General features: G+C 37.8%; 1 protein-coding gene across 1 annotated transcript; it reads right to left on the bottom strand.

Annotated features, from left to right (window-relative positions):
* Positions 1–2543: 2543 nt before the first annotated feature.
* LOC121513962 (NF-kappa-B inhibitor delta) lies at positions 2544–21034 on the bottom strand. Its single transcript, XM_041794003.1, has 12 exons — positions 20908–21034; positions 11942–12081; positions 11816–11849; positions 11273–11460; positions 10998–11179; positions 10332–10437; positions 7436–7582; positions 7078–7129; positions 6765–6922; positions 5589–5705; positions 5304–5468; positions 2544–5209 (listed from the first exon to the last, which is right to left on the bottom strand). The coding sequence occupies exons 1-12, from the start codon at positions 20921–20923 to the stop codon at positions 5138–5140; spliced, it is 1377 nt and encodes a 458-aa protein (XP_041649937.1). The 5' UTR covers positions 20924–21034; the 3' UTR covers positions 2544–5137.
* Between the last annotated feature and the right edge of the window lie 4082 nt (positions 21035–25116).

Genomic DNA, 25116 nt, shown 5'->3' with positions numbered 1-25116 from the left:
CCCTTGTGGTCCACATACTTGCAGATTCTTACCCCACCTCTGTGACTGCAGTGTTTCCTTGTGGCCACCAGAGGGTTCCTGCTGCATTCACATTGACGCCCCTGAAGCAGCTCTGCTCTCCATCCTGTTCAGCTCTATCCAGCCTTTAACTGCAATCCAACAGCCTGCTAAGACACAGAGCTCTTCTGCATCTCTGCAGTGCAGCCATGGCAACTACAGGTTTGACTAAGTTTGTTTTCTTCTTCAATAGGACATGTAAGGATAAAAATATTTGTATTCAGCTGAAACTTTGAGATTTAAAAACTGACTTTTTGTTTCCATCTGTGTTCCATAACATAACATTTAACCCAGATTAATGAAATAAGATGTTTTTGTTAATACCTATATTAATAAAGTTAAAAAAAAGTCTGCAGCATTGTTGCTGCACTGCCAAGAGCTAATATCTTGCTGATGCATGCTCTAGTGTTAAAACAGAGGGAGGAAATGCTAAAGTGTGCTCCCACTTAAAAAGTGCATAATAGTGCCAGCATGTACAATGCTATGGAGAGGATTACAAACTGCAAGCTCAACCTTTAGGGAGTGAGAGCCCAGCAACATGTAAACTGCATTATTGATACCCAGATATCCTCACAATCTGGCACAAGCTGTAGCCTGAAACTTTAAAAGTATTTTCAGAAGTAGGAATCTTAAGTAAAGATTTATATTAAATAAAAAACAGATTTAAAGTTATGTTACTGTGTCAGCTGTGTATTCCCCTGCAGCTGTGACACCCCTGTATCCCTGCTGCTGGCTTGTAACCCACTTTTTTTCACTGCTGCATCTTATTCTGCTGAGCAAAGATGCTGCATTGAGCTCCTCTCAGTGGAGAGAGGAAAAAAGACTCCAGAGGAGTTGGGGAGCCAAGCCTGCAGATTGGAGAGCTGCAGACCTTGCTGTCCATGCTGCTGGGCTGAACAAACAGAGCGCAGCTCTTCTTGGTGCTGCTGCTCTCAGCCTTTATCTACAATGCTCTTAAACTGATTCAACTCTTTCTTTGCAGAATCAATGTTTCCAGACCGAAGTGACTTTGATTATGGTAAGATTCATACCATCGATTTATGAGTAACACAACATCTATTGTGTGTCTGTACAATTTTGTAACAGGAAGAACACAAACATGAACTCTCGTATGTTTCTTTACGAGCCCTGTTTGGTTTTGTCCCTTGTAGACTATGAGACTCTGCGGACCACAGGAGTTATCCTTGCTGTTATTATGTTTTTCTCTGGCATTTTAATAGCCTTGAGTAAGTTTTAACCTTCAAAATAACTTGATTATAGAGGCTTTATCACCTTTATATTTGTAACTAACTATTAACTTCCTCAAACAGGTAAAAAATTCACAAAATGTGTAAAATCCTCATCCAAGTAAGAAATGTGCAAGGCTCAGTGGATGATCGCCTGTGCATGTTGAATGACTGACTTGAAGGGGGATGCCCAGCTAACACACAAAAAAGATTTCTTATCTCCACTATTGTTGTTTGACTAAACCTAAGTTTCCCACAGCTTTTCCTTTCCCTGCCCTGGATGCCACTTCTCTGAATTTCCCGCTCCCTGAGCTGCAAAAAACACACCTCCAACACATGAAAGAGTTATGTGACAAATTACATGTGGGCGGTGCTTTGAAGTCATCTTTATCTTGATCTTGCAAAGCAATTTAAGATGTATTCATCACACTCTTCATGTGTTGGTAGTGAGTGAGCAGTGAGTACTTTTAGCCCCTCGCATGCCGCTTGTATGGCAAGATGAGAAGAAAGGCGAGAGCTGCTGTCTGAGCAGGACCAAACGCTGCATTTTGTTTCTCTGGTTTAAATCAATCATCTGTGGCTTCAACTAAACTCTAATCTAGATTATAAATTACATTAAAATCTTAATATGCTGTTGTGGCCACAGATTTTTAATTGTAATGGAAGTAAACGTCATAAAAATATAATTTTCTCCTTTATTTCTGTTTGCAGTTCCAACTCATCTGGTACCCAAATCCCAAAAACAGAGGGTAAGTTTACTGGATCTAACCAGACATTTAAGGCCATGCTGTGCTTTATTTTTATCATTTTTGTGTGAAATGTTTCCTTTTTTCCACACAGTACCGCCTCAAACCGTATAGAAAGGAGTGAAAGTGCTGAGGAGAGAGGAAGTGAGCACAGAGGCTGTGACAGCCCACTCATGGCTTCCATACCTCTACCTACTGATTGATCATTAAACAGGGTTTTTAATATAATCGCCTCATGGAGTGTCCCACTGAAATATTCTGCTAAAATTTTTCTCTCTGACTTGTGTAAGTGTTAGAGTTTAAAGCTTTTCTCAGACCGAAAAAAAACAACCTCACATCCATGAGACCTAATGAGGCAAACAGCCTGTCCCATCTGTCATCTATTTTACCCCAAAGAAAAACTGAAAGCACTAATAATAAAAAAGCAGACAAATATAATTAAAGCAATTTTTATTTGTGTTCTTTTTTTATGTTTTTACACTTTCTTTCAGAAATGTAAGAGTGTATGGCATGACAACACAACAAAGAAAGTGACAAATAAATAAGCCAAAATTAAATAGCAATAAAGTGATGAAAACATTCAACCGTGTGTGGCAATTATTTTGAAACAGAAATTAAATTTTAAAAATGGATGAAATGTGAAAAAAGGTGTGATTCAGTGTTTTAAAAGTAAAAGTATTACATATAAATGATGTGTAATTACCTTTGTTTATACCAAGTGGTCTGGTTCAGTTCAGTCAAACATTTGGAACCAAATAACCGATCTGTACTGTCTTATTTTTAAGGTGCCCTTCTTTTGGGGCAACAAGCGTACCTATCAGACCCTAAAGAGTGAAACTAAACTCACTGCAGTCTGTCAAAAGTGGTTGGAACTCAGCTTTTTTTTTTTTTTTAATAAATACACTTTAAGAGCTACGTTCCCAAACTCTTTCTGCCACTTTAAGCACGTGAGAATATCTGAATGTCCCTAAACCCTAACCATACACATTAACATGAATGTCAATACACAGAAAAATTTCTCACACTTGGAGGATGTGTCAATTGGATGGAGTTTGTCTCTCATCAATACCCATCATTATACAGGTAATGCTGAGGGTGAAATATGACCGCTTATAATTTCCTTTCTGAAATTATGAATTTTTACTGCTGGTTTGTTGGTTTACTTTTAATTCTGCAATGTTGCTTTGTTTTAGTTTTGTCAGTAATAAGGAATATTTGTCAAGGGCGAGTCCCAAAAGGGCCAGAATAGTATACATCATGCAATATTTTAAAACACATTAAAACAGACTTCTCTTCCATTTTCAATATATTTATTTAAATTTGATCTTTGAATACAGCTTAAGACCTTATATTAGCATTGTGTGAAGTCCTTGCCAATTAAATCAGGTGATTTGTGCTCTCCAGGCTCAGGGTTTCATGTCAGTCAGTCTGCTCCTGTCTAAGATTAAAACTAAGGAAATCTTGCCCCTAATTTTATTTTAGTTAATTTTGTAAACATAGACTCAAGTTTAGTTAGTTTTCCTCTTTTTTTTCTGTAAAACTTTTTTAAACTTTTTTTTTTTTTAGTTTCAGTTAAATTTGAGGTTGTTTTTTTTTTTTTTTTTCATTTTAGTTTTGGTGATCTATAATAACCTTGAGTCCTTCATCAGGGGCAAACCTGGAAGTTTTAAATAACCAGGGCTCAGCCAAAAAAATATGGAGAGCCTAGTTTTTGCTTATCGGGTAGTTAAAGGCACTGAACAATTTAAATATAAATTTAGATTTAAAATGCCAAAAATGCAATTCCACCCAAGGGGAAAAATTATAGTAGTGATATATATGAAGTTATGGGTTGCATATTCTCTTTTAGGAGTTGGCTGTTGGTCCTGAGCTACAAAAACACTTCCTTACATTATCCTGGACTGAACCAAACCAGACCACAGTGATGAAACACACCAGGTGCACCAAAGGACATTTTTATATCATAACAATGCCAGATATGTCACTTAGAATGATATAAATTTAATGTAAACTATCTGTTGTTTACTTTAAGTATTTATCTTCACTCTCTGCTTCACAGGGACTTCACAATTTCTAGCAACAGTGATGACACAAAGATGAGGGACTATTTGAAGCTGATTTATCAGTCAAACTCTCATATGACCCTCAACCAAACCTTAATGTCATCTCAGGAAATATCATAAATGCTATTTCAAAGTGACTTGTACACAGCTTTCTTGTGGGATGTTGTATTTTCCAACCTTCTTATTTCTGTAGACAACATCACAACAATCTGAAAGAAATTTAAGACTGTGTTATTGTATTCATGAGTCATGTTTAAAATGTACAGTTAGTCACACAACTTGTCACCACGCCCACTCATATATTGTCTCCGATATAAGCACATTCTCTGTCACAGTCAGTTTCAATTACACAGTAATTTAACATAATCAAGTTTCATTTTTTTCCATACAAAAAACAAGTAAGTATGATGCACATAAAAGGACATAAATAATAAATGATAATATGAGCACACAGGCTGACTGAAATCAGAAGCATCATTCACTGTATCAATATGATTACTGTAATGACAGGGGGTTTTCAGGATGGTGTCAGAGAGCTTTCAGGGACATGACCTGAAGGTCAAACAGATGATTTCACAGAAATCTACATTAAGCTGGGAGTATGGCCTACTGGGAAAATGAACCCATTCTTCATAGCACTGTCCTTTTTTATTATTGCACTTTATTTCTGATGATTAATCAGCAATTTTTGATCAAATAAATACATAAGGCTTCTAAAACCTTGTAGCCAAAATGCTGATTTATAAGCAGCAGCAGGAACATTAGAAGGTGGATAAGACTTTCTAGAGTGAAATTTTTTGTTTAAATGTAAAAAACATTATTAAATAAGCCACTAATAAACTAAATAATTCTAACCTTTATACACCAAAGGATCAATCATACAATCCAATATGAATTATATGCAGAGATTTACAAGCCAAACTACTTTGAGAACCATTTCCGAGCCAGAGACTCCCAGCATATAATAAGTGTAAATCCCCTTCTCAACAGAGGCAACATCTTAAAGACTTATTCCCTCCAAATAGGGATTACAAGTGGTTTGAATTTATTCCTGGTCCTGTAAGGACACGTTACGTCGACGGGAGGAGGCACTCCGTTTCTTCAGCATGAGTTTTAACTGGGATAGAGGAAAGATAAAAGATCAATGAAGAAGATAAACGAATGATAATCAGTGGCATCACAGTTAAAAGACAGCACATGTGGCATCTCACCTGCTCCCCCTGGTGGCCACTCTGCAGCAGGTGAGCCGGCTGGTCGTTCTCCAGGTTGCGGATGCTGGGATCAGCTCCTCGGCTTAGCAGCTGCCGCAGGATCTCCGCCTGGTGGGGGTTACCATGGAGACCAGCTGCCATGTGTAAAGCTGTGTGGCCATGAGCCTATGGGGAAAATGCAACATGACTCAGGCTGTTTACAGGCAGGTTTATGTGCATATTTGTTGAAAAACAATACTAACATATGCTGGCCAGTTTTCAGTGTGGTGTCAGCGTAAGACTCACTTTCAAGTTGACAAAGTCTTTCATGTTTGGCAGGGGAATCTTCAGCAGATGCTGCACCAGGTCAACATTCCCCTCCTTCACAGCCAAGTGCAGCACTGTCTTGTTACTTTTGATTTCCTGGAAGTAGAAGATTGGAATTGTTGTAAGAACAAACTGAGCATGATGAATTAACAAGTCAAATCAGAAACTTTAGTGCAAAGTAAGACAGATAAAACAGGAGAGGGAGGAGAAGGGGGGGATTTATGCTAAACTACGTCATCATCCAGGTGAGCACAGCAGGGACTTCCCCTGAAAGTTCAGAGTTTAGCATTTTGTACCTGACTGTTACTTACTGATTTACTAAACAGTCCTTTAATTTATCAAGCAAATTTCCGTGGCATATTAACAGATCTGTTTCAAAGTCTAGAAGCGCACCGGAGATTAACACAGTTCCTCCAAAAAAGTATTTACCTTTTTAGATGTGTTACCCTTTTAATGATTTTATAAATCAATCATGGTCAGTACAATTGGGCTTTGACAAAAAAACTAAACAAAAAACCCAAACCCAGCACATCACCACAAACACACCATCCTCACTGTGAAATACAGTGGTGGCAGCATCATACTGTTGGTATACTTCTCAGCAACTGGTCCTGGAAGGCTTGTAAAGGTAGAGGGTGGAATGAATGCCGTAAAATATAGGAAAATCCTGGAGGACAATCTTATTCAGACTGCTAGGGAATTACAGCTTGGGAGAAGATTTATTTTCCAACAAGACAATGACCAGAAGCATACAGCCAAAGCTACACAGAAATGGTTTGTCTGGACCGGCTGAGTCAAAGTCCAAACCTCAATCCAATAGAGAATTTGTGGGTGGATTTAAAAAATTCTGTTCATGCCTGATGCCTGTGCATCCTGATGGAGCTTGATTGGTTTTGCGAAGAAGACTAAAGTAAAATTGAGACCTATCCACACAGACTCAGTGTTGTGATTGCAGCCAAAAGCGCATCTACTAAATACTCACTTGAAGGGGGGGAATATTTATGCAATAACTTGTTTTTTTCCCTTTAACATCAAAGATTCTTTTGTCTAAAAAGTCAAACTGACCACGATTAATTTATGAAATCATCGAGGGGTAAAACATTCAAAGGGTAAATACTTTTATAGGTACTGTATATGAGTGAGTGTGTAGCATACCTGGCTGAGCGGTGATGCCCCTGCATTGAGGAGTATCTGCACACAGGAGAGCCTCGCTGCAGCCTTGTTCTGCAGACTAACATCTGCCAGTGCACTGCTGTAAAAAGCCTTCATGATGGTACTGTGAGAAATCGCTGCACAATGCAGGGGAGTCATGCCTAAGGTCAAGAACAGGAAACAGTTAGGATAAAGGCTTGTATGATAAAAATAGTTTGAATTTGGTGTTTGAAACTTGAATATAATCAACAGCTAGGCTTATCCAACTAACCTGTCAGCTAAAAATAAATGTAAGCTAAGTTAAAGATGAAATTACCTTCAAAATTGCGGGCTTCCAGCTTGACATCTGGCCTGCTAGAAAGAATTGCCTTCAAAATAAAAGACAGTAAGCGTGTAAGTAAGCTGTATTTAACAGAGCACTTTTCACAAAACAAGGCCACAAAGTGCTTCAAAAAAACAAAAAAATTGTGAACGTAAACAATAAATTATCATCAAAATGAACCAAAACATGAAAGAATGAAATCAGAAATTAAAAGTCTATTTGAAAAGATGTGACTCAAGCTCCTTGGTTAATGTATCCAAAGCTCCTAGAATCAATGTTAAGGTTTGCTCTCTTAGAGGTAACTTTTTAAAGCGTATGTGAGTCTTGCCAAAGCAATTCTGCTCTCTTTTACCTGCAGAATCCCTGGTAAGCCATAGTGAGCGGCCAGATGTAGAGCAGTTTGTCCCTTGAAATCACAGGCATTGATGTCCGCTCCAAGTGAAAGCAGATCTTGCAAAATCCCTGGCTGGTCTGCTGTCACTGCCACCAGTAAAGCCGTCTGCAGGGACACATATATAGTATATTAGATTCTGAGACGTTACAGTGCTTGAAATAAATATGGAACTCAATCATAATGTCCCACTTTTTCATTCAGGTAGAGGATTTTGGCTTTAAACTGATTAAGTATGACCATTAGAGCGGTCAATAAGAGTGAGATGAGATAAAAGTGCTAGCACCTGATAGTTATCTCAGGGTTTCACAGCAAAGCAACAAAGGTTTGTTATTTATTTGTAAATTAATTCTGATGGCATAGAATTATCAATCCATTATACAATACCCATGACACCCACTTATCCTCCTAAGATTGTCCATGCACATATGAGGATATAACATTCTGGCATTTCTGCAACACTGTAATCATTTCTACTATTAGAAATGTTGAGATTATTGTCCCTGATGCCAGCCGAAGTTTAAGTAATTAGCTTGAAATGTTGGAATACTTTGCTCTTATTGGGGAATTTGCTTGGAATTTAGCAAGGGTTTTCATGGAAATTTAGGGGATATGTTTGTATATTTTGGAGATTTTCATTGGGGAACAGTGCTATGAATTTTTTGGGGGGCATTTTGTGGACTTTTGGGAAATTTATTTGTATATTTTTGGGAATTGGATTGGGAGTTTGAGGGTAGGGGTTTTCCTTTTAAATGTTCAGGGATTTGCATGGAGTTCTGGAGTGAATTTTATTGGAATTGTGAAATATTACAAGACAACACATTGTATTTTCCATATACAGTTAACAATTTCATCTGCTAAGATTACAGTTACAAGTGAGTGGCACTTTTTGTGTACAGTGATGAAAACAGCTAAGGTTAACATTAGTGAGACCACTCTTTGTTACACACTGAGGAGGCCACACTGGACTGGGAAGTATCGTAATTCACAGGAAACCTCCTTGTCAGGAAGTGCTGGAGGATCCTCCCCTGAAGATTAAAAGAGAGACACTTATCTGGGCTCAGGAGCTTTCTTCTCTGGGAGCTCACTTTTTCCTATCTTTTTTCCTATCTCTGTGCAGAGCGAGGGTGAAGACACACAGATGGGTGATATTTGTGACATTTTTGTAACTTTATATGTAATCTTTAATAAACTTTGGGTCAATGACCATTTAAGCCAAACTAATGCTCTCTTTGTTCTTCTGCCAATAAAATAACAGCGCGATAAACCGACAGAATGTTTATGAAAAAGTTTCACTAAAGCATTCAAGGACTATTTAAAGAAATTTTGGGGTACTTCTATGGGATACTTTAAAAATATAATTTATTAATCTTCATGGAAAAATTAACTAATTAAGTAAGGTGTTGCATGAGAATTATGTTTCCTTAAAGATCTACAGCCTGAAAAACAAGCCAGATAGTTTTTTTGAAAGTCTTTTCTCTAATAAATCAAACAGTCAAAAAATGTAAAGGATTTGGGGGTTTCAACATGGGTGGACAAACAGATTTGTCAGCTTTCTGAAACTCTCCTGATGTTGTCCTGTACATGTGCAATAAAACTAAATCTGCTTTCTTTTGAAATCAAATAATTAAAATTTTCAGCAGAAACCTAAACCAGGGGTGTCAAACTCAAGGCCCAGGGGCCAAATCTGGCCTGTGGTACAGCTACACCCGGCCCGCAAGATCATATCAGCTTCTTATTATAACTGGCTCTAAAACATGGAGTCTGCAGATTTTCTCCAGTATAAAAATGTAAACTTAACCTTGATGATACCACATATCCTTAAGTCATAAAAATGTGGAAAAAAATAAAAGGTAAAATAATTTGACAAAAAGAAATATGGAAAATTAATTCATTTGTGTTTTCATGTCATATCTTAAAATTTTCATTGCACAATCATAACTTCAATCTGTTATTTGGAATTTTATTTCATATTTTGGCCTTTTTTTTTAATATTTTGACTTTTTGTCTTATATTTTGTCCTTTTCAACTTATAATTTTGTCTCTATCTAATACTTTGGATTTTTCAATTTATAATTTTGACTTTTTATCTCATATTTTGACTTTGTCAATTTATTGTTTTCACCTCTTATTGAATATTTTGACCTTTTCATTTTATAATGTTGACCTTTTATCTCAAATTTTGACTGTCAATTTATTATTTTCACCTTTTATTGACTATTTTGACCTTTTCGATTTATTATTTTGACCATTATCTCATATTTTGACCTTCTAGGTTTAAAGTCATATTTTTACCTTAAAAACAGAGTTGTGACTTTCCTTTTTTATATATTTGCTTTTAAAAACATTATTTTAACATCTGATTTCATGTTTTGACCTTTTGAACTAATAAGTTTGTCTTTTTATCTCAGTTTCTGAGCATTTAAGCTTATCATTTTGACTTTTTAAATCTCAAAATCATCTATCATCAGTGCCAATTTTTTCCCCCATAATCTATTCCTGGCAAAAATGAGGTTGACAGTTTGGTTAAATGTGGACCCTTTTAGGCCCTCAGGTTAGACCTTAATTCAGAATCCAGCCCCTTCTGTGATTGACTTTGACACACCTGACCTAAACAAAGGCAGTTACAGACATTAAAAATAACAATATAGGTCAGTCTTATCGCTGATGGTCTGATAAGTTTAAATATCAGGCTGTCACATGATCAGATAAAAATTCCTCTCAGAAGCCTAAAACTTGTGCTTTCAAAAAGACAGCATAAGGAAAAGTTTAAGAGGGTAAACTACATGAGGAACTACAATCCTGAAGCTTAGGTTTAGGACATAAAAACACAGAACTAATGCTTTTTTCTTTTTACCTTTCCCTTGTGTTCTTTGGCGTCCAGCCTGTTGAAGAGCTTCAGCCTCTCTGCAGCAGCATAAGCATACTCTCTGAGCCCCTTGGCTGTATAGATGTGCAGGATTCTGCCAGAACAAGAGCGCATAATGAATGAGTCACAACCAGTTTCACTCATTTCCCTTTCAGTCAAATTGGTGTTTCATGTATCTGAGCTTTTAGCCATCGATCATGAGTGTCTGACTCAGTGACATCTATGATTACCAGACTTCATATGTGGTTCTCAGTCTTAGTTCAAAACTAAAAATGAAACCGTTATGGAAGTCAAGACAGTATGGACTTTTATATGAATATGGTCTCTACAACAAAGTATCAATAACTGCAAGCAAATATTGAAAGAATATTTGCATTGTTTTGAACCTCTAAGAAAAAAGGGAGGGCCTACACAGGTTTCTTGTACTCTGATACATGTCCCCTGCATGTTTTTACCTCCATCTCAACAAGTCAGTGCCTTCTCCTTTAGGCGTCATGTGTCCTAACGTTGTTTGACTAACTCATTCTTATAGATTTATTTTCATTAACCCTTACCCTGTCTCTTTGCCCTAACATGAACTATAATCCTGGTTTACGCCCTAACCCTAACCTCTGACCTGGCTCCTAAGTCATTCATCCACTCAGATGTACTTACGTGTCTCCATCTTCATCCTGCCCGGTGGCTCGGCTGTAGTCCATCTCACTCAGAAGTATCTGAGCCTCTTGCAGCTTGGTTGGATCCATGGATGATCCAAAACTCAGCTGTGTGCTCTGACTGGGACCCAGAAAAGACCAGGAAGAATCCATAGTGGGATCTGTGACCGATACTGGACACTCCTGCTCAAAAGATGCAAATCAGTCATTTAATCAATTTAAACATTAGGCAGAGCTATGAAATGCTAGCTGAGCGTCTAGGAAAGTTTCTCTTACATATGTCTGAGGCAGTGCGTCTCCAAATCCCACGGCTGGCTGATGTGTGTATTCACTTGTCACTGAGTGGCTGTAGGATGGGGTATAGCTTGATCCTGGAAGGCCAGAGTAGTAACTGAGAGAAGATTCTTGTGCTGGAGTCCACTGCTCAAAGCTCACAGCCATGTCTGAGTAGCTGCTGGATGAACCTAGAATGGACAGTCAGTCATATTAAACCTTTACATTCAACTAACTTGTAAATTTTTTCACTTGTACATTCTAAACTTGTTTAGATGTTGAAGTTTCAATTAAAGGGGAAATATCAGCCCTTTTCCACCTGTAAACAGCCTTGTGTGGTGAAACATCTGAGCCTGTTTGGAGTTGGCAAAAAACCAAATGAAAGCCAGGGTTACATAATCACCACAATCAGCTACACAAGATTCTTGTTAGGATCAATTACTTCTTCGTGTTTTCCTCTTTTCCTCATTCCATTTGTTTACAGAGAAGAAAAAGCAGAAACTATCACTTAAGTTAACCTTGAAGTGTAAAAAATTAGTCTCATACCTGCACAGGGAAATGGTTCTGGTGGGGACAATGACTGGAAGAAAAGAGAAACAAATATGATCATTCCCATCCCTCTGATTAAATATTGAGTATGATGATGCTTGACTCCTGTGTTCGCTCTCTTACTGAAGCAGCAGTCTGAGGAGGAGCAGGACTTGTGCTGGCTGTAGAGCAGGAGGGTGGCAACGAAGACGTCTCACGCCTTCTCTTCTGCTCCAGGAGTTTCTTCACAGTGGGCAGAGTGCAACACGGCTTCTCCTTTGTTGCTGAAAAGAGGACAAATGCCAAAAGGACTGAATACACTGTCATACGTTTTATCAGCCGGAATACATACTGTAGATCAGTGAAGTTTTCATGAAACAGTGGGGCATCTTTTGGTCATATTAGGGGAATTTAACATTTGAAATTAAAGAAGATCATTAGTTTGGAACTGTAATGCAATTTGAAATAAACCCAAGACACTTACGCCCTATTGAAGAGGAATCCCTAAACACAATCATACCTTTGAAATTGGTTCCCATGACTAAACCAAACAAAATGATGGGCAGCAGAAAGCTTACGACTTCACCAGAGTTAAGTGGGAACCTTCCTCTGATTTTCTGTTCAATTAATCCCGCAACACCTCAGGAGGGCTGAGCAGTGATACAGGTATCCCAGAGCCACCCATGCTAACTCTCACGGCTCACCGGACCAATACCTTATCAACCCTCTCACATGGCCTTAACTGCCCAAACACTTTCCCCTCTTTCAAAAGGCCTTTGCACTTGCAAGCTCTATGGCCCTTAACTGTTACCACATGGTGCCAACATTACATTTATGAAGACAAAGAGAGCACAAAAATATAACAACCAAAAAAAAAGAGAAAGGTCCAAAGAACTTAAAAAGTACTGGGGAGCAGAGCTGGGTTGAAGTGTCTAAGGGACTAGTACTCAAAAACTCTCGACCAGGCTGTTGCTCTACCTCCCCCTACTCCCTCATTCTCATGAGGGGAGAAAAGACAGAGAAGAACAAAGAAGTAAAATGTTCTTTTCCTACTCCTATTTTGACCCCCAACAGGGGTTATTCCTCCTTCTCATCCTCCATCCACTGATGGGATTCAACAGCTTTATCTGACTAAACAGCATCAATATCTTGAGACTCATGTTCCATTCATAAAAGCTTCATGTAGCAGTGTTGATTTTGGCATCTATTTAGATTTAGTCTTAGCTTTGTTCTGAAAATTTCAGTATGGATCGTGGAGTGCCACAGGGTTCAGTCCTCTGTCCAATGTTATTCAGTCTTGATATGTTCTGTCATAAAGAAACACGTCTCACAGTGTTCATATGTTGATGATACACAGCTCTATGTCTCCTGGTAATATCAATCCCATATACCACATGATCAGATGCATTGATGAAATAACAAGTGTAGTTTGAATCAACCACTACCCCCAAACATTTGAGTCCAGTTCAAGTTGATATAAATTGTTACAAATTAAGTTATTACTTTAAAGTCAAAACATTCATTCTCTTTTACTTACTTAATAAGCTGAATTTAAAATGAACATAAAAATAAAACATCCATATGCACTATCACTGTTTTAGTTTTGAAAGCAAACTGATAAAAACTGACAACCCTTAAAACAGAACTTTCATAGTACTTCACAGAAGGAATTAGGATCAATTTTTTTAACATTGATACCCTCTTGGATATTCCTTTACAATCAAAGTTTTAATTGATAATCTCAATAGTTGAATATTTGGTGGAATGAGACAACAATGTTTATTTTTAACAGAACTCACTTATCTGTCTTATATTGCCAGGAAAATGTGCATCTTTTCTCAGAACTACTGAATTATTCTGGTTTCTCACCAAAATCTAAATTTCCTGTTAGTGAAGTTACATTTAAAAACATAATGATGGCATTTTATTTACCTTCAGTAGAAACTAGAAATAGAAAATAATGATAACATAGAAATGTATCATAATATAACATGTTGCCTTCTTTGATAGCTAACCAAGCTCAGTCCTGCTAGTCTCATTGCATGAATATCTTTTAAATTTACAGGACTTAGAAAGTACAGGAGTGTTTTCCATGGCCATGGACTTTCTGTAGAGAGGGGACTGTCCTGCATTGATATTTCAAGATTATGAGTCTGAAACCTATGACTAAAAGCTGTAGAGCTAAGCTTCTTTTCAACCAGGCACCTTATTCTGGTCTGATTTGATGCAGATACACAGGCATACACAAAAGGCCTAAAAATTCAACCTACCTAACAACTTGTGCTTTCTGCCATGCTGCTTTACACAAGAACAATACATGCACTCCTCCTGCTTTCTACCTATGTTCTTACTGATTATATGCACAGTAGAGAAATACAGTGGATTTTGAATGTTGAACCCTTAAGTCTTGTTCAGTCTGCTTAACACAAACTAAACTTATTTTAGTCACAGTTTTTATTACCAAAGATCTGTTTTTTAATCTGTCTCTCACATAAAAAAGGCAGTCAATTAACTTTTATAGTCATATTTTAATCATATTTATTGACAAAATTAACCCTGCCAGGTAGTGGCAATGCTGATACCTACCCTGACCCATGGCTATTAATTGCCACCACAAACAAGACAACTATTCCTGGTGCCAAGATTACATATGATTTGTTGCGCTTCTTCTCCTACAAGATATAAGAGAGGAGAGGAGAGAGGTGGCAATGGGACAGCAAAGGGAGAGACCAGAAAGCTTGACCTCCAATTGGGAGGGTATGTGTCAGGCAGGGCTGACTCTAGTCATTCTAGTCTATAGGAGACAGTCTGACGCTGGTGAATATACAGCTACATCATGGGGAGGTGGAGGAGACAGAGCAGCAGAGGATGGTGTGTGACAGGGGAGCAGAGGTGTTACAGGTGAGCCTGAGAGTGAAGCAGTGAATGCGCTCTGTAGAATATCATGATAGAGTTGACTTCTCCCAGTAATCTGTAGTGTAATCCTGCAACTGTATTTTGTCTCTCTTTTTGTATCATCCTGTTGTGAGTCCTCTTGATATAAAAGGATATTTTTGTGAGCCTTTATTTTCCTAATGTGAGGTTGAAATTATTTGCTTTAAGTGTGAAGGATCAGGAATGATCTCTAAGTGATTTAAACTTCACTGACCATGTTCTTTATGTCCATGTGTGATGATGAGATCTGTTCTGTGTTAAGCTGCTGAGAACAGAGGAATTAACTTCTAGAAGTCTAAAGCCAGACACTACATCGTGGTATTATTCAGCAATGTTACATTAAGGTCAGTATCTCCATCTGTTGTCCTTGTTGGGCTTGAGTTTACCATGTTATACTCTAAGAATATTTTTGGAGCATTCAGCATCTTTGAGCTTAATCTAGAGATTTTTTTGTCATTGTTTTGGGTTGTTGGCATAAGCAAACATTTGCACAAAGAAAGCATTTTTGTTCACTTGTGTTAATAAGGGTATTTAAATTTTCAGAAAAAGTCCTGTATGGTACATTTAGAACAGATTAAAAAAGTGTGATTAATTCGCGATTAATCTTGAGTTAACCATGAAATTTGTGAGACACATCGTGATTAAAAATTTTAATCTACTGACAGCCCTAGTAATAACCTAATAATTATCAGTATTATTATTACTATTGTTTTCTTCTTAATGAAAGCACAAGAGTTGTCTTTTATTGATAAAATGCCTGATTTGGTTTTCAGTTATATTGAAATGATGTAAAACTATCAGAACTTTAAAAAAGCATAGCTAATGGTCCTGTCGCTTTGCATCTGCTTTGCAAGGTTACCATTCTATACCATACCTTGGTGAATACTCGATCCTGATTGGCTCTGGAAATTCCATTGGTGTCCAATAACTTCTGATATATGAACACTGTTTGAAGGTCACAAGTAGTTCCCGTCAAAAAATCATTACACTGTTCCAAATTAATGCGCAGCAGCTGTTAGCCGTTACTCCGTCAGGAGAAACACCGGAAGTTGACGAGCCACCATTACTGCAGCAGAAAAAGCCCCTTAACTTGCATACGTTTGCATAAAAGGAGTCTGAAGAATCAACATAAACTGTAGTATTTTTGTTTTATCACAATAAAAACAATTCCAGTGTGATCTGGAAGAATGTGCAGTTTTAGGCTGCCATAACAGCAGTGGAAAACTACAACTTTTGAAAAAAATTGAGTGTTTTGAGCACAAGCCCTTACTTCGGGAGGAGTGTCCCTGTATGACACCTTATGGACTACACAGATTCCCGGACTGGCGGAGGAGAGAGTTATTGAACTAGCACATGGCTAATTGAATAATCACGAGATAAACACGAAGTAGGAGCTGGTTAGCATGGTAAAGGCTATCCAGGCTCACAGCAGTGAAGACGTAACTTCAGTTGATGGAGGGATTAACGACAAAAGGACAGCACTAAACTATCAACAAGCAGAGGACAAAACTTAATTGTTACTGAACCATAGGAGCCATTTTTCTTTACGAGGCGAGGCTACTCAAATTAAAGCATGATGGCTGGATGATAAAGTTTAAGGTGAACAGTGGTTTCAGCTGAATTGATCAGCTTATGAGGACCAAAATTGTCAATCGGTGAGCAACATAGTTCATTTAAAATGCAGAGTTTTTTTGGTGGTGTTTTTGTGTGGAGGATTTGTGGCTGTGAGCTGCTAATGCTAGCTAATAAGCTATGGGCTAACTGGGAGTTTATTGAAGCTACTGGTTGTGAAATGTGTGAAATGCAACAAAAGGCATATAAGCAGCTCGCCATACTTTATGATCTTTCCTATTCAACTTGCAAGCAAATAGATGGAATTATGTCTTTTATCGGTCATTTTTAAGTTCCGGTCATGTGTAATCTGTGTTAAAAGACAGGCTGTAATAACAGGATCGTCAGCTCGGGCTAAGGTTAGATTCGGTTTTTATTGTCTTGAACTCAGGTGGAATTTTGTACAGAAATATGTGGCTCCAGCCTTGCTCTTGTGAGACATGATACTGGATCAGTGTTTGTGTTTTTGTCTGTTTGTTGCTGTTAAATGTTGGTTATGCCCAATAGTGGGATAGGAGTGAATTCTGGAGGTTGGTCAGTTACAAAAATCTAGTGTGAACTCTGGACCTAATTTCACATTTTTTTTACATTATTTTTTAAATAGGCTAGACATTAGACATCAGTAAAATCCTTAGTCTGTGAAATATAATTAAGTCATAGCCCTCTGATTACAGTACTCGTGTGGCTCTGTAAGGTTTTTATTACAAACATCTCTGCTGCTGTCACAGCTCGCAGATGATAGTGGACACCGCAGTTCCACCGCAGTAATGGTGGCCGCTTAGGATGGCGGCGCCCACAAATTAGCCATAGGATTGGTCCATAGCAACCTGAGACAGTCATGTTTCTGAGCAAAGAGTTCAGCGCTGCCAGCCTGAGGAGCCTGAGGACCGGCATAAACCATCATTTAACTGACATAAATAAAATTACAGACTCCAGGTTTAAGACCAGTAACGTAAGACGGTCTTATCTTCTATATATGATGTACGTCATGTTTCCAGGCTCACCTTAACACTGAGAGGTGAGTGTCACAAAAAACTCTCTTCCCTCCTGTTCTAACTGCTATAACCTATTGTCAGAAGATTCAAATAACATAAACAAAAGAAACCATTATTTCTTTGTAGAGCCAAAGGAAACGCTTCTGATAAACCGACTTACGTTAACATAAACAGTCATCTGATAAAAGGCTTAGTTTTAGCAGACCAGCTGTTCGAATAAACAGAATAATTCCCCCTTCTGCACTTTGAGGTCACACCCTGAAGGTGCTGATTGTCCATCAGACACTTCAGTATTTATCAGATATTATCATAGTCTGATCACAGATGAGTCTCAGTCTCACTCGACTTCATGTCTTTTCATTGATAAATCCGTTCAGAAAGTGCGCTGAGCAGACTAGTTTTTTGGTTCCATTGTGACTTCGTATCTATGGCTTTGCCCTATTTACTGGAGTACTGAATAACGTTTACATTCTCTAAGAACATTATGGGATTGGAATGGCTATTCCAGTTATTAGTCAAGCCCTCAGGCGTTGCTAGGGGAAAGAAATGGTGGTTTTAGTAAAATGTTCTATTTTGATCACAAAATATATGAAATTATAAATTAGTAGTTTTATTAATTATTTTCATTGTCATATGACCGTGGTATAAGCGGGTTAACGGACACCTCCTTGGGCATTAACCCTGACTTATTCTCCTGTTGGACTGTGAACTGTTGCCGGTTGCCACGCTGTAATTTGTTTCCGTTTTTGACTGTTTACTGCCGATAGAGTATGAATTTCTCAAAAGGGAGCTAGCCGAGTTTGCCATCATAGGAGAGACGTGGGCTGCCAATCTTTCCCCTGTGCAGATGACAGCGGAGACTGCGGGCGCAAGGAGCTTCAGCAGATGTCACAGGTGTGAGGCTGGGTGCAGAGGATGTCAACTTTTTCTCCCGATGTATGTGTGTTTACCTGGCTGTCCTTTGCTGCTATGCTGCTTGAGACTGAAGAATACCTGAGGGACTTCTGCATGGTAGGAGTCGTTTCCATTCCACAAAAGGAGGTAAAGATTTCTTGTTCTTCATGAGCTCCAACGTTAAAGCCCGCCAATGAAACGAAATGCAAGCTTGATAAAACAAACAGTTCAAAGGGTGCACTTAGATTAAAACAGACTATTTATTTTGAAGTGTGGGGCAGCTGTGCGTTTGAGTAACGGCCCCACTTCCGTTGTGTTGTGACTTTTTATTTGCATCTGCTGCACCAAGTTGTTGTATTTTTGTGCTGTTGTGTAATCTGTTTGCCTCTGCGCTGTGCCGAGTTTATGTATCCATGCGCGACACTGAGTGTTTGTATTCATGTGCTGCAGCAAGTTTTTGTATTAGTGTTGTAAACTTTTTTTTATGTGTTTTTCTTAAATGTCGTCGTGTTTTTTCTTTTTGCAAAGCGTTTTGAATTTGTCTTCGTCTGAGACCTCTTGGCCACCGTAAGAACCAGCCCTGTCAGGTGATTGGATTATGATGCATGTCAGGTGTAAAATCATTTTAACTCAAGTGGCCTGCTTGAACCAGCGTAATTGCAAAGTGAAAGATAACTGATAAAATGTATGATTTTAAATTTTCAATTTAAAAGCAGTAAACTGTCAATAAACTAAGCTCTAAACTAGCAAGCTGGCAGGTCTTAGTCTGCATGAATAAGATATAAATCATGTTGCCTCAGGGATTTTGAATAATTTTAGTCTGGTGTATTCTTGGAATAAGATGATAATATTGAAATTAAATTTCTTGAATGATACTGCCACCTCAGTTTCTCCACAGGGACTCTTTCTTCTTTAAATGTCTCAGATCCAAAATACTATGACTCGTCTTCCCCCTTCTTTGATCAAATAACCATTTCCGTTAAACAGGTACAAGCAATAAGAAAAATAGGAAAAAATATTGCAAAACAGAATTCTGATGTTCCAGCAGACAAAATGTGACCACACAGGTTAGTTTCCTCAAGAGCTTCACCACGTACAAAAAAGATAAAGTGATCTTTCCACCGTGTGTGTGGAACCAGTCTGCAGAGATAAAGCTCTTTAAAAAACCACCTCCATTAGGAACGTGGATGGTGCCGCTGTGCAGACCAGATCAATTCATCAGAAAACCTGTACCATTGGGATTGCCACTGCTGATTTTCTATGACATCTTCCTGTCTCACTCCATTACGCGAACAGAAAGGGAAACCACATCTTCCTGCCTCCGATTTCACAGGCACGTCACCAACACACGTGTCAATCTCTTGTGCTTACTACCACAGCTACATGGCTGGAAGGCAGAGATGAAGAAGAAGAGTGGCATGTTCACTTTATTTTTGGCTTTTGGCGTGTGTGAAAGTCGCGTAATAGCAGCTTTGTTCAGCAGAGCAAACACATAGAGGGTGTACTTGTGAAAAAATATGCAAATTCTCCTTGTGTGTGAGGGAAATATGAGCGTGTGGACTTAACTGTTTAGTTTCTGACACATTTTTCTTCTTCTGTTACATAAAACTAGAGTCTCACTCTAAACCTCACAAACAGTAAGGCCCTGTGAGCTCATAATAAAGGTCACTTTATGAGAATAAATGACATCATTCAGAACATGTAAGTGACACAGAGTTTCATTTTCAAGTTCAAAAGGTGTTACTATAGGTTACTCAATCCTGACTCATTTGATCTTTACAACCAAATACCACCTTTACCTTTTGGAAGCTGATGTAATCCTGCAATCAGGGGATCTATAGGAACCCGCAGCTCAGACAATTAACTGCAAATAGAAACTCAAAGTAAGTTTTTGGTGGATTTTCCAAAAGAATGAGGATCTAATGCCTTCAGAGGTATACATTTCTGGTTTATACTAACTGCCCCCACACTGCTTTAGGCTACTCTGCTCTATTCAAATAGGATTTGTGGAAACCCCTGGACATTGACTCATGTTGCGTGGGAGCTGTGGGGATTCCGACAACCTTTCTCTTTTAGCCTTTCTCTCAACAGAAAAAAAGAAGCAGTGCACAGCCAATTTCCTCATTTTTGTGCTCTCACACAATATCACGTAACCGTTCAGTCCTGTGTTAAAGAAGGCATGAAGCAGAGTAAGCTGGGGTGTCACGTCACGCTGTTTGCTGCTCTGGCTTTATTAAAAAAGGGGAAATGAAACAGAGGCAGGGGTGGGGGTACTAAGGGTTTCCCCACATGATGTCTCAACCCCTGGATTCACCTGAAATTTGTTTTCTTTACATGAAAAACGAGAGAAAGGGCAAATGAAGGTATCACGTAAAGAGAGAGGATTAAACCCACGCTTAAAAAACTACAGTTTCACTTTACAGTGAACAGGTTTACCACCAAAGCTGCGTAAACAAAAGTTTGAAAAAGTCATAGTGTAGTTATGTGTCTATTATGATGATAATGATGCAACTAACACTTTTAACCACTAAAATAAGCTACATACAATGTGGAGTGTTACACTTTATATTGTAATTATTACTGTCAAGTTCTCCAACACTAAACTAAGTAAACATAAGTCAAGATAAAACATTTACATCCTGCTATAAATGACAAAATAAAGGCTCACATACTCACATTTATCAAAGTGCATGTCAGAAACGGTGAATTCCTCAACAGGTCGTCCTCTTGGTCTCTGCTCCGTTCAAAGCTGGATAAACTGATGTAGAATGCTGGAGAGATGTGTGATGATCTGCTTGTCTGCAGTGGGACTGGCCTGTTGTCTTTGTTACTTCTGTTGTACACATACAGCACGCCGTTCCTCATCGCCGCCCCCAACAGGTCCACGCCCTCTCAGTGAGAGGAGGGGGAGTCAGTCACCCAGAGACTGTCAAAGCACCAAGCAAGAGCAGAAGTACAACTGACAAGAAAGACAGAGAAAGAAAAAGAACAAAAACTACATACACAGATTTAGAATGCCAACAAATCTTTACATTTATTTATACACAATGATACAGTTCAACCTCATAAAAAGCATTCACTTTTTAAAAATCTTACATCATAAATTTTCCTTCTGTCTCCTTAAAAAGGGCAGAAAGTGGTTTATTTTTTAGGTTTCATAAGAGAGGTACCACAGGTTTAGAATTTAGTGTAATATTAGATCTATTTAAAAAAGCAACATAAAGGTAGATGTTGGGTCCACACATCCACCTTTCTGGGGGCTCTTCTGTAGATATGATTATTGATTGGAACCTTCTAGCTCACCATAGTGACTTACCACCAACAGAGGTTGTTTTTAAAAGAATGAATCTTCATTTTAGAAAGCAATGCCTCATTTTTAATCAAACATCATACCAAACATTATCATAAACTCTAAGTTATATTCTCTGAAATGTCCAAGTTCTGGTACATGTTGCTCTCTTAGTATTTTTTATTAATAACTTCACAAACTACAGGTCAGTCAACATCCCTGGATTTAACTGAACTCAGAAACAATTAGGGAATTTCATGGATAAAGAAGTTATATATTGATATAAAAATTCATTTTGAAACAGTATGGGATCAGGAGGTTAGTTTTGAATTGAGTGAAGAGCTGTTTATAAACAGGCAGCAAAACTTTACATCAGAGTGTGTGTGGATATTGTGTGTGGAGTTCCCAGGGGTCAGTGTTGGGACCTTAACTATTCATCCTCTATATCAGTGTTACTCAACCCTGCTCAACCGAGGAGCCAAATTGTTGAAAAATGCCTTTGCAAGAGCCACAATGTAAGTGGTGAAAAGTGGAAAAAAAGGGTTAAATTGGCATTAAAAATATGATAACGGTGGCAAAAATCAGCAAAAATGGGGCAGTGTAGACATAAAATGGCGAAAAAATGGGGAGGGAAAAGTGGCAAAAATGGGTGAGAAGTTACTAAAAAATTTAATTAAAGGTGGCAAAAATGGTCAAAACAACAACAAAACAGGGTAAAAAAAAAATAGCGTACAAGTGACCAAAACAAAGGGGTAGGAAAAATGGGAAAAAAGCAGAAAAGAGTGGAAAAAATGGGGAAGAGAGTGGAATGTAATGGCAATTCAGCTTAAATGGGTGAAAGGTGGCAAAAAAATGTGAAAAGCAAGATTAAAGAGGCAAAAAAAAATTGGTGAAAATGGCAAATACAGGATAAAATTGGCAAAAATGGACAAAAAGTGTCAAAAACAAGTGGCAAAAGCAGACTTAAAGCAGTGAAAATTGATTAAAAGTAGCAAAAAATGAAAAAAGGTGGCAAAAATTGCAAATAATGGCAGTGGAAATATACAAAGAAAGTCAAGGTGGCCATTAAAGCCAACTGTATAATATGAAACAAACTGATTAATGTGACTCGCAATAGATCATTTCTGAGGTCAAAGCTTCCCTTTTTTAAGGTTTTCTCAGTAATAATATTTTGAATTGGGACATGAAGGAGCCACAAAAAAGAGCCACGTGTGACAAAAGAGCTACGCGTTAAGTATCACTACTCTATATCAATATTTGTAAAGCACCTAGTTTACTAAAATGTATCTTGTTTGCTGATGACACTCAAGTGGGAGTTTACATCAACTTTTGGCTTTCATCACTTCAGAAATTAGTTCAGTGGTTTGACAGAGTACAAGTCTTGATCAAGTACTGATACAGATAGAGGGTGTTGAAAGGGTATATGAAAATAAATTCCTGGGAGTGATAATCACAAAATGTTATGGAAACATCACATAAAACATGTCCAGTTTAGACTGTCTAGAAGCTTCACAGTCCTGGCAAAAGCAAGGCATGTTCTATCAGAAGTAGCTCCACATTCTGAAGGTTCACTAATCCTACATTATTTAGATTATTGTACAGAGGAATGGGGAAACACAAAACCTCACTTCAGCCACTTAGCATACTTCAAAAAAGAACTATGATAATCATTTGTACTGTTGGTTTTCAGTTGCTTTTTTAATTTAAAACTTTAAAATTGTTTGACTTGGTGGAATTAAAAACTGCTCAAATATTACACAAAGCAAATGATGATCTGCTGCCAGGAAATATTCAGAAAATGTTTTGTGAAAGGGCAGGAGGTCATAAGTTAAGGGCAGAGACAAATCTAAATGTTCTAAGTGTTGGTACAACAATGAGAACTTTCTGCATTTGTTTTGTATCCTTCCGCTGCGCACTGATATCCTCTGTTCAGCTGATGGGGCTTCAGGCATGGGTTCGCATTTTCCACACCTATACGACCAGGTAACCTGGGATCTCTCCTGCTCAAAACTTTCAAATGAAGTTTCTCTGCTCTCTCTTTCAGCCCGCTGACTCTTCATCTGTATACATTCTTCTTCGGTGTACTCCAGTTCATACAAATCTTCTCTGGTATCCACAGTAAACGGCACATCGTTATCACTCGGTGGAAGGAGACAAAATGCCAAAAGCTGCATTGTAAATTAGTGCCTGACACAGAGGTTTTTTTTTTTTTTTTTTTTTTTTGAGAAATGAAGTGCTTTGTACATTTTTGACACAGTATACAGGTGAGCCTACATATTTTCTTGGCCAATTTTTACATAAAAATTCTTAAACCACGCAAATAAAATGTTCCCATCTATAGCCACTTTGCCACACTGAACTCATAATAACCAGGATCAACTTTCACAAAAATCACTGGAGGCTAATGCCAAGCTCCTCATATGACCCAACTTCAAAAATCCGGAAATATCCCTTTAACAGCTGTGGTTGTTTAACACATGCTGTTCGCTGTCTGAATGCATCTAGGATGTGATCCTCCATAAATCAAGACTGAATTTAAAATGTACTAAGCTGAAGAAGTGACCATATTACTCTTGGCTATCACTATAAAAGTGCATTAAAAGAGGGACTAGATTGTTGAATAATTAGAGTTTTTGAACATTAACAATCTTGGCTCTAAAGAACAAAAGGCTGTGTCCTACCTTCAGTAACAAAACGTGGTTGTCCTCATTATCCTGCAAGTACTGATACAGAACAAATAAAGTTAGCTAAATATACTTGTGCACATTATCTGAGGCCACTTCTTCATTATTGTCCTTTTATTCCTCGATAGTTAAAGGCAGCAGAATAATAACATTATCCTGTTTGATCAGTAACTCATGGCGTTTATACAATTGTGTCTCCAAATTGCTCTAATAATCAAGATTAACATTTTGTTAATACTTAGGAAACCTACCTTCACAGAAGGCCCCGCAAGTCAAACCCAGAAGTCACACAAAATATCATGGAGACAAGGAAAAAGTTAGATATATATATTCTTCTAACTCAGAATATGTTAATATTTCTAAACAATGCTAAAATTATTTTTCACCACAGCGTGTAAAAGCTCTTAATGAACAGCAGGGTCCATCTGTTCATTCTAACCTATTTCATTATGCATTTATCTACCAATCCTTCTCATATTGTCAGTGTATGTGATTTATTATCATTTATTACATCTATAATAACTCTGACTTTTTAATTTCATTCATTTAATTTCATCAGTAAGTCAAAGAGAATAAGGAAACATTCCCCCCTTCAAATTAATGCAGTGGCATTTAAACTTCATTTAATGCCCTGAAACCTAATACAGATTAATTTCACTGTTCTTAATTAACACTTCTATCAGACAGGCAAACAGTACATTTTAAAAAGCTGATTTTGGTGAAGTGTAACAAATAATGGTTTTTTAAGAAATATCTTTATATCTTATTCTTTAAATGTAATAATTAAGGCACGAATTAACAAAGATGGGCTGTTTAACAATCACATTTTTATCATAAAAATTCTCTGAACTTCTGTGGTTAATCATGATTAATCTCCCCCTTTTTGTTGCACTTTTCAATTTCATTGTTTTG

This window comes from Cheilinus undulatus, linkage group 8, assembly GCF_018320785.1.
Source record: "Cheilinus undulatus linkage group 8, ASM1832078v1, whole genome shotgun sequence".
Classification (NCBI taxonomy): Eukaryota; Metazoa; Chordata; class Actinopteri; order Labriformes; family Labridae; genus Cheilinus; species Cheilinus undulatus.
Note: the sequence above shows the minus strand (reverse complement) of the source record. Positions and strands in the feature narration are given on the sequence as shown.

Excerpts from the sequence above, each read along its gene's own strand:
- LOC121513962 (XM_041794003.1), bottom strand. Across the intron at positions 11,180-11,272 it reads ACGCACTGCCTCAGACATAT|GAGTGTCCAGTATCGGTCAC; the intron begins GTAAGAGAAACT and ends TCTTTTGAGCAG. Across the intron at positions 6,923-7,077 it reads GGAAGCCCGCAATTTTGAAG|GCATGACTCCCCTGCATTGT; the intron begins GTAATTTCATCT and ends TCTTGACCTTAG.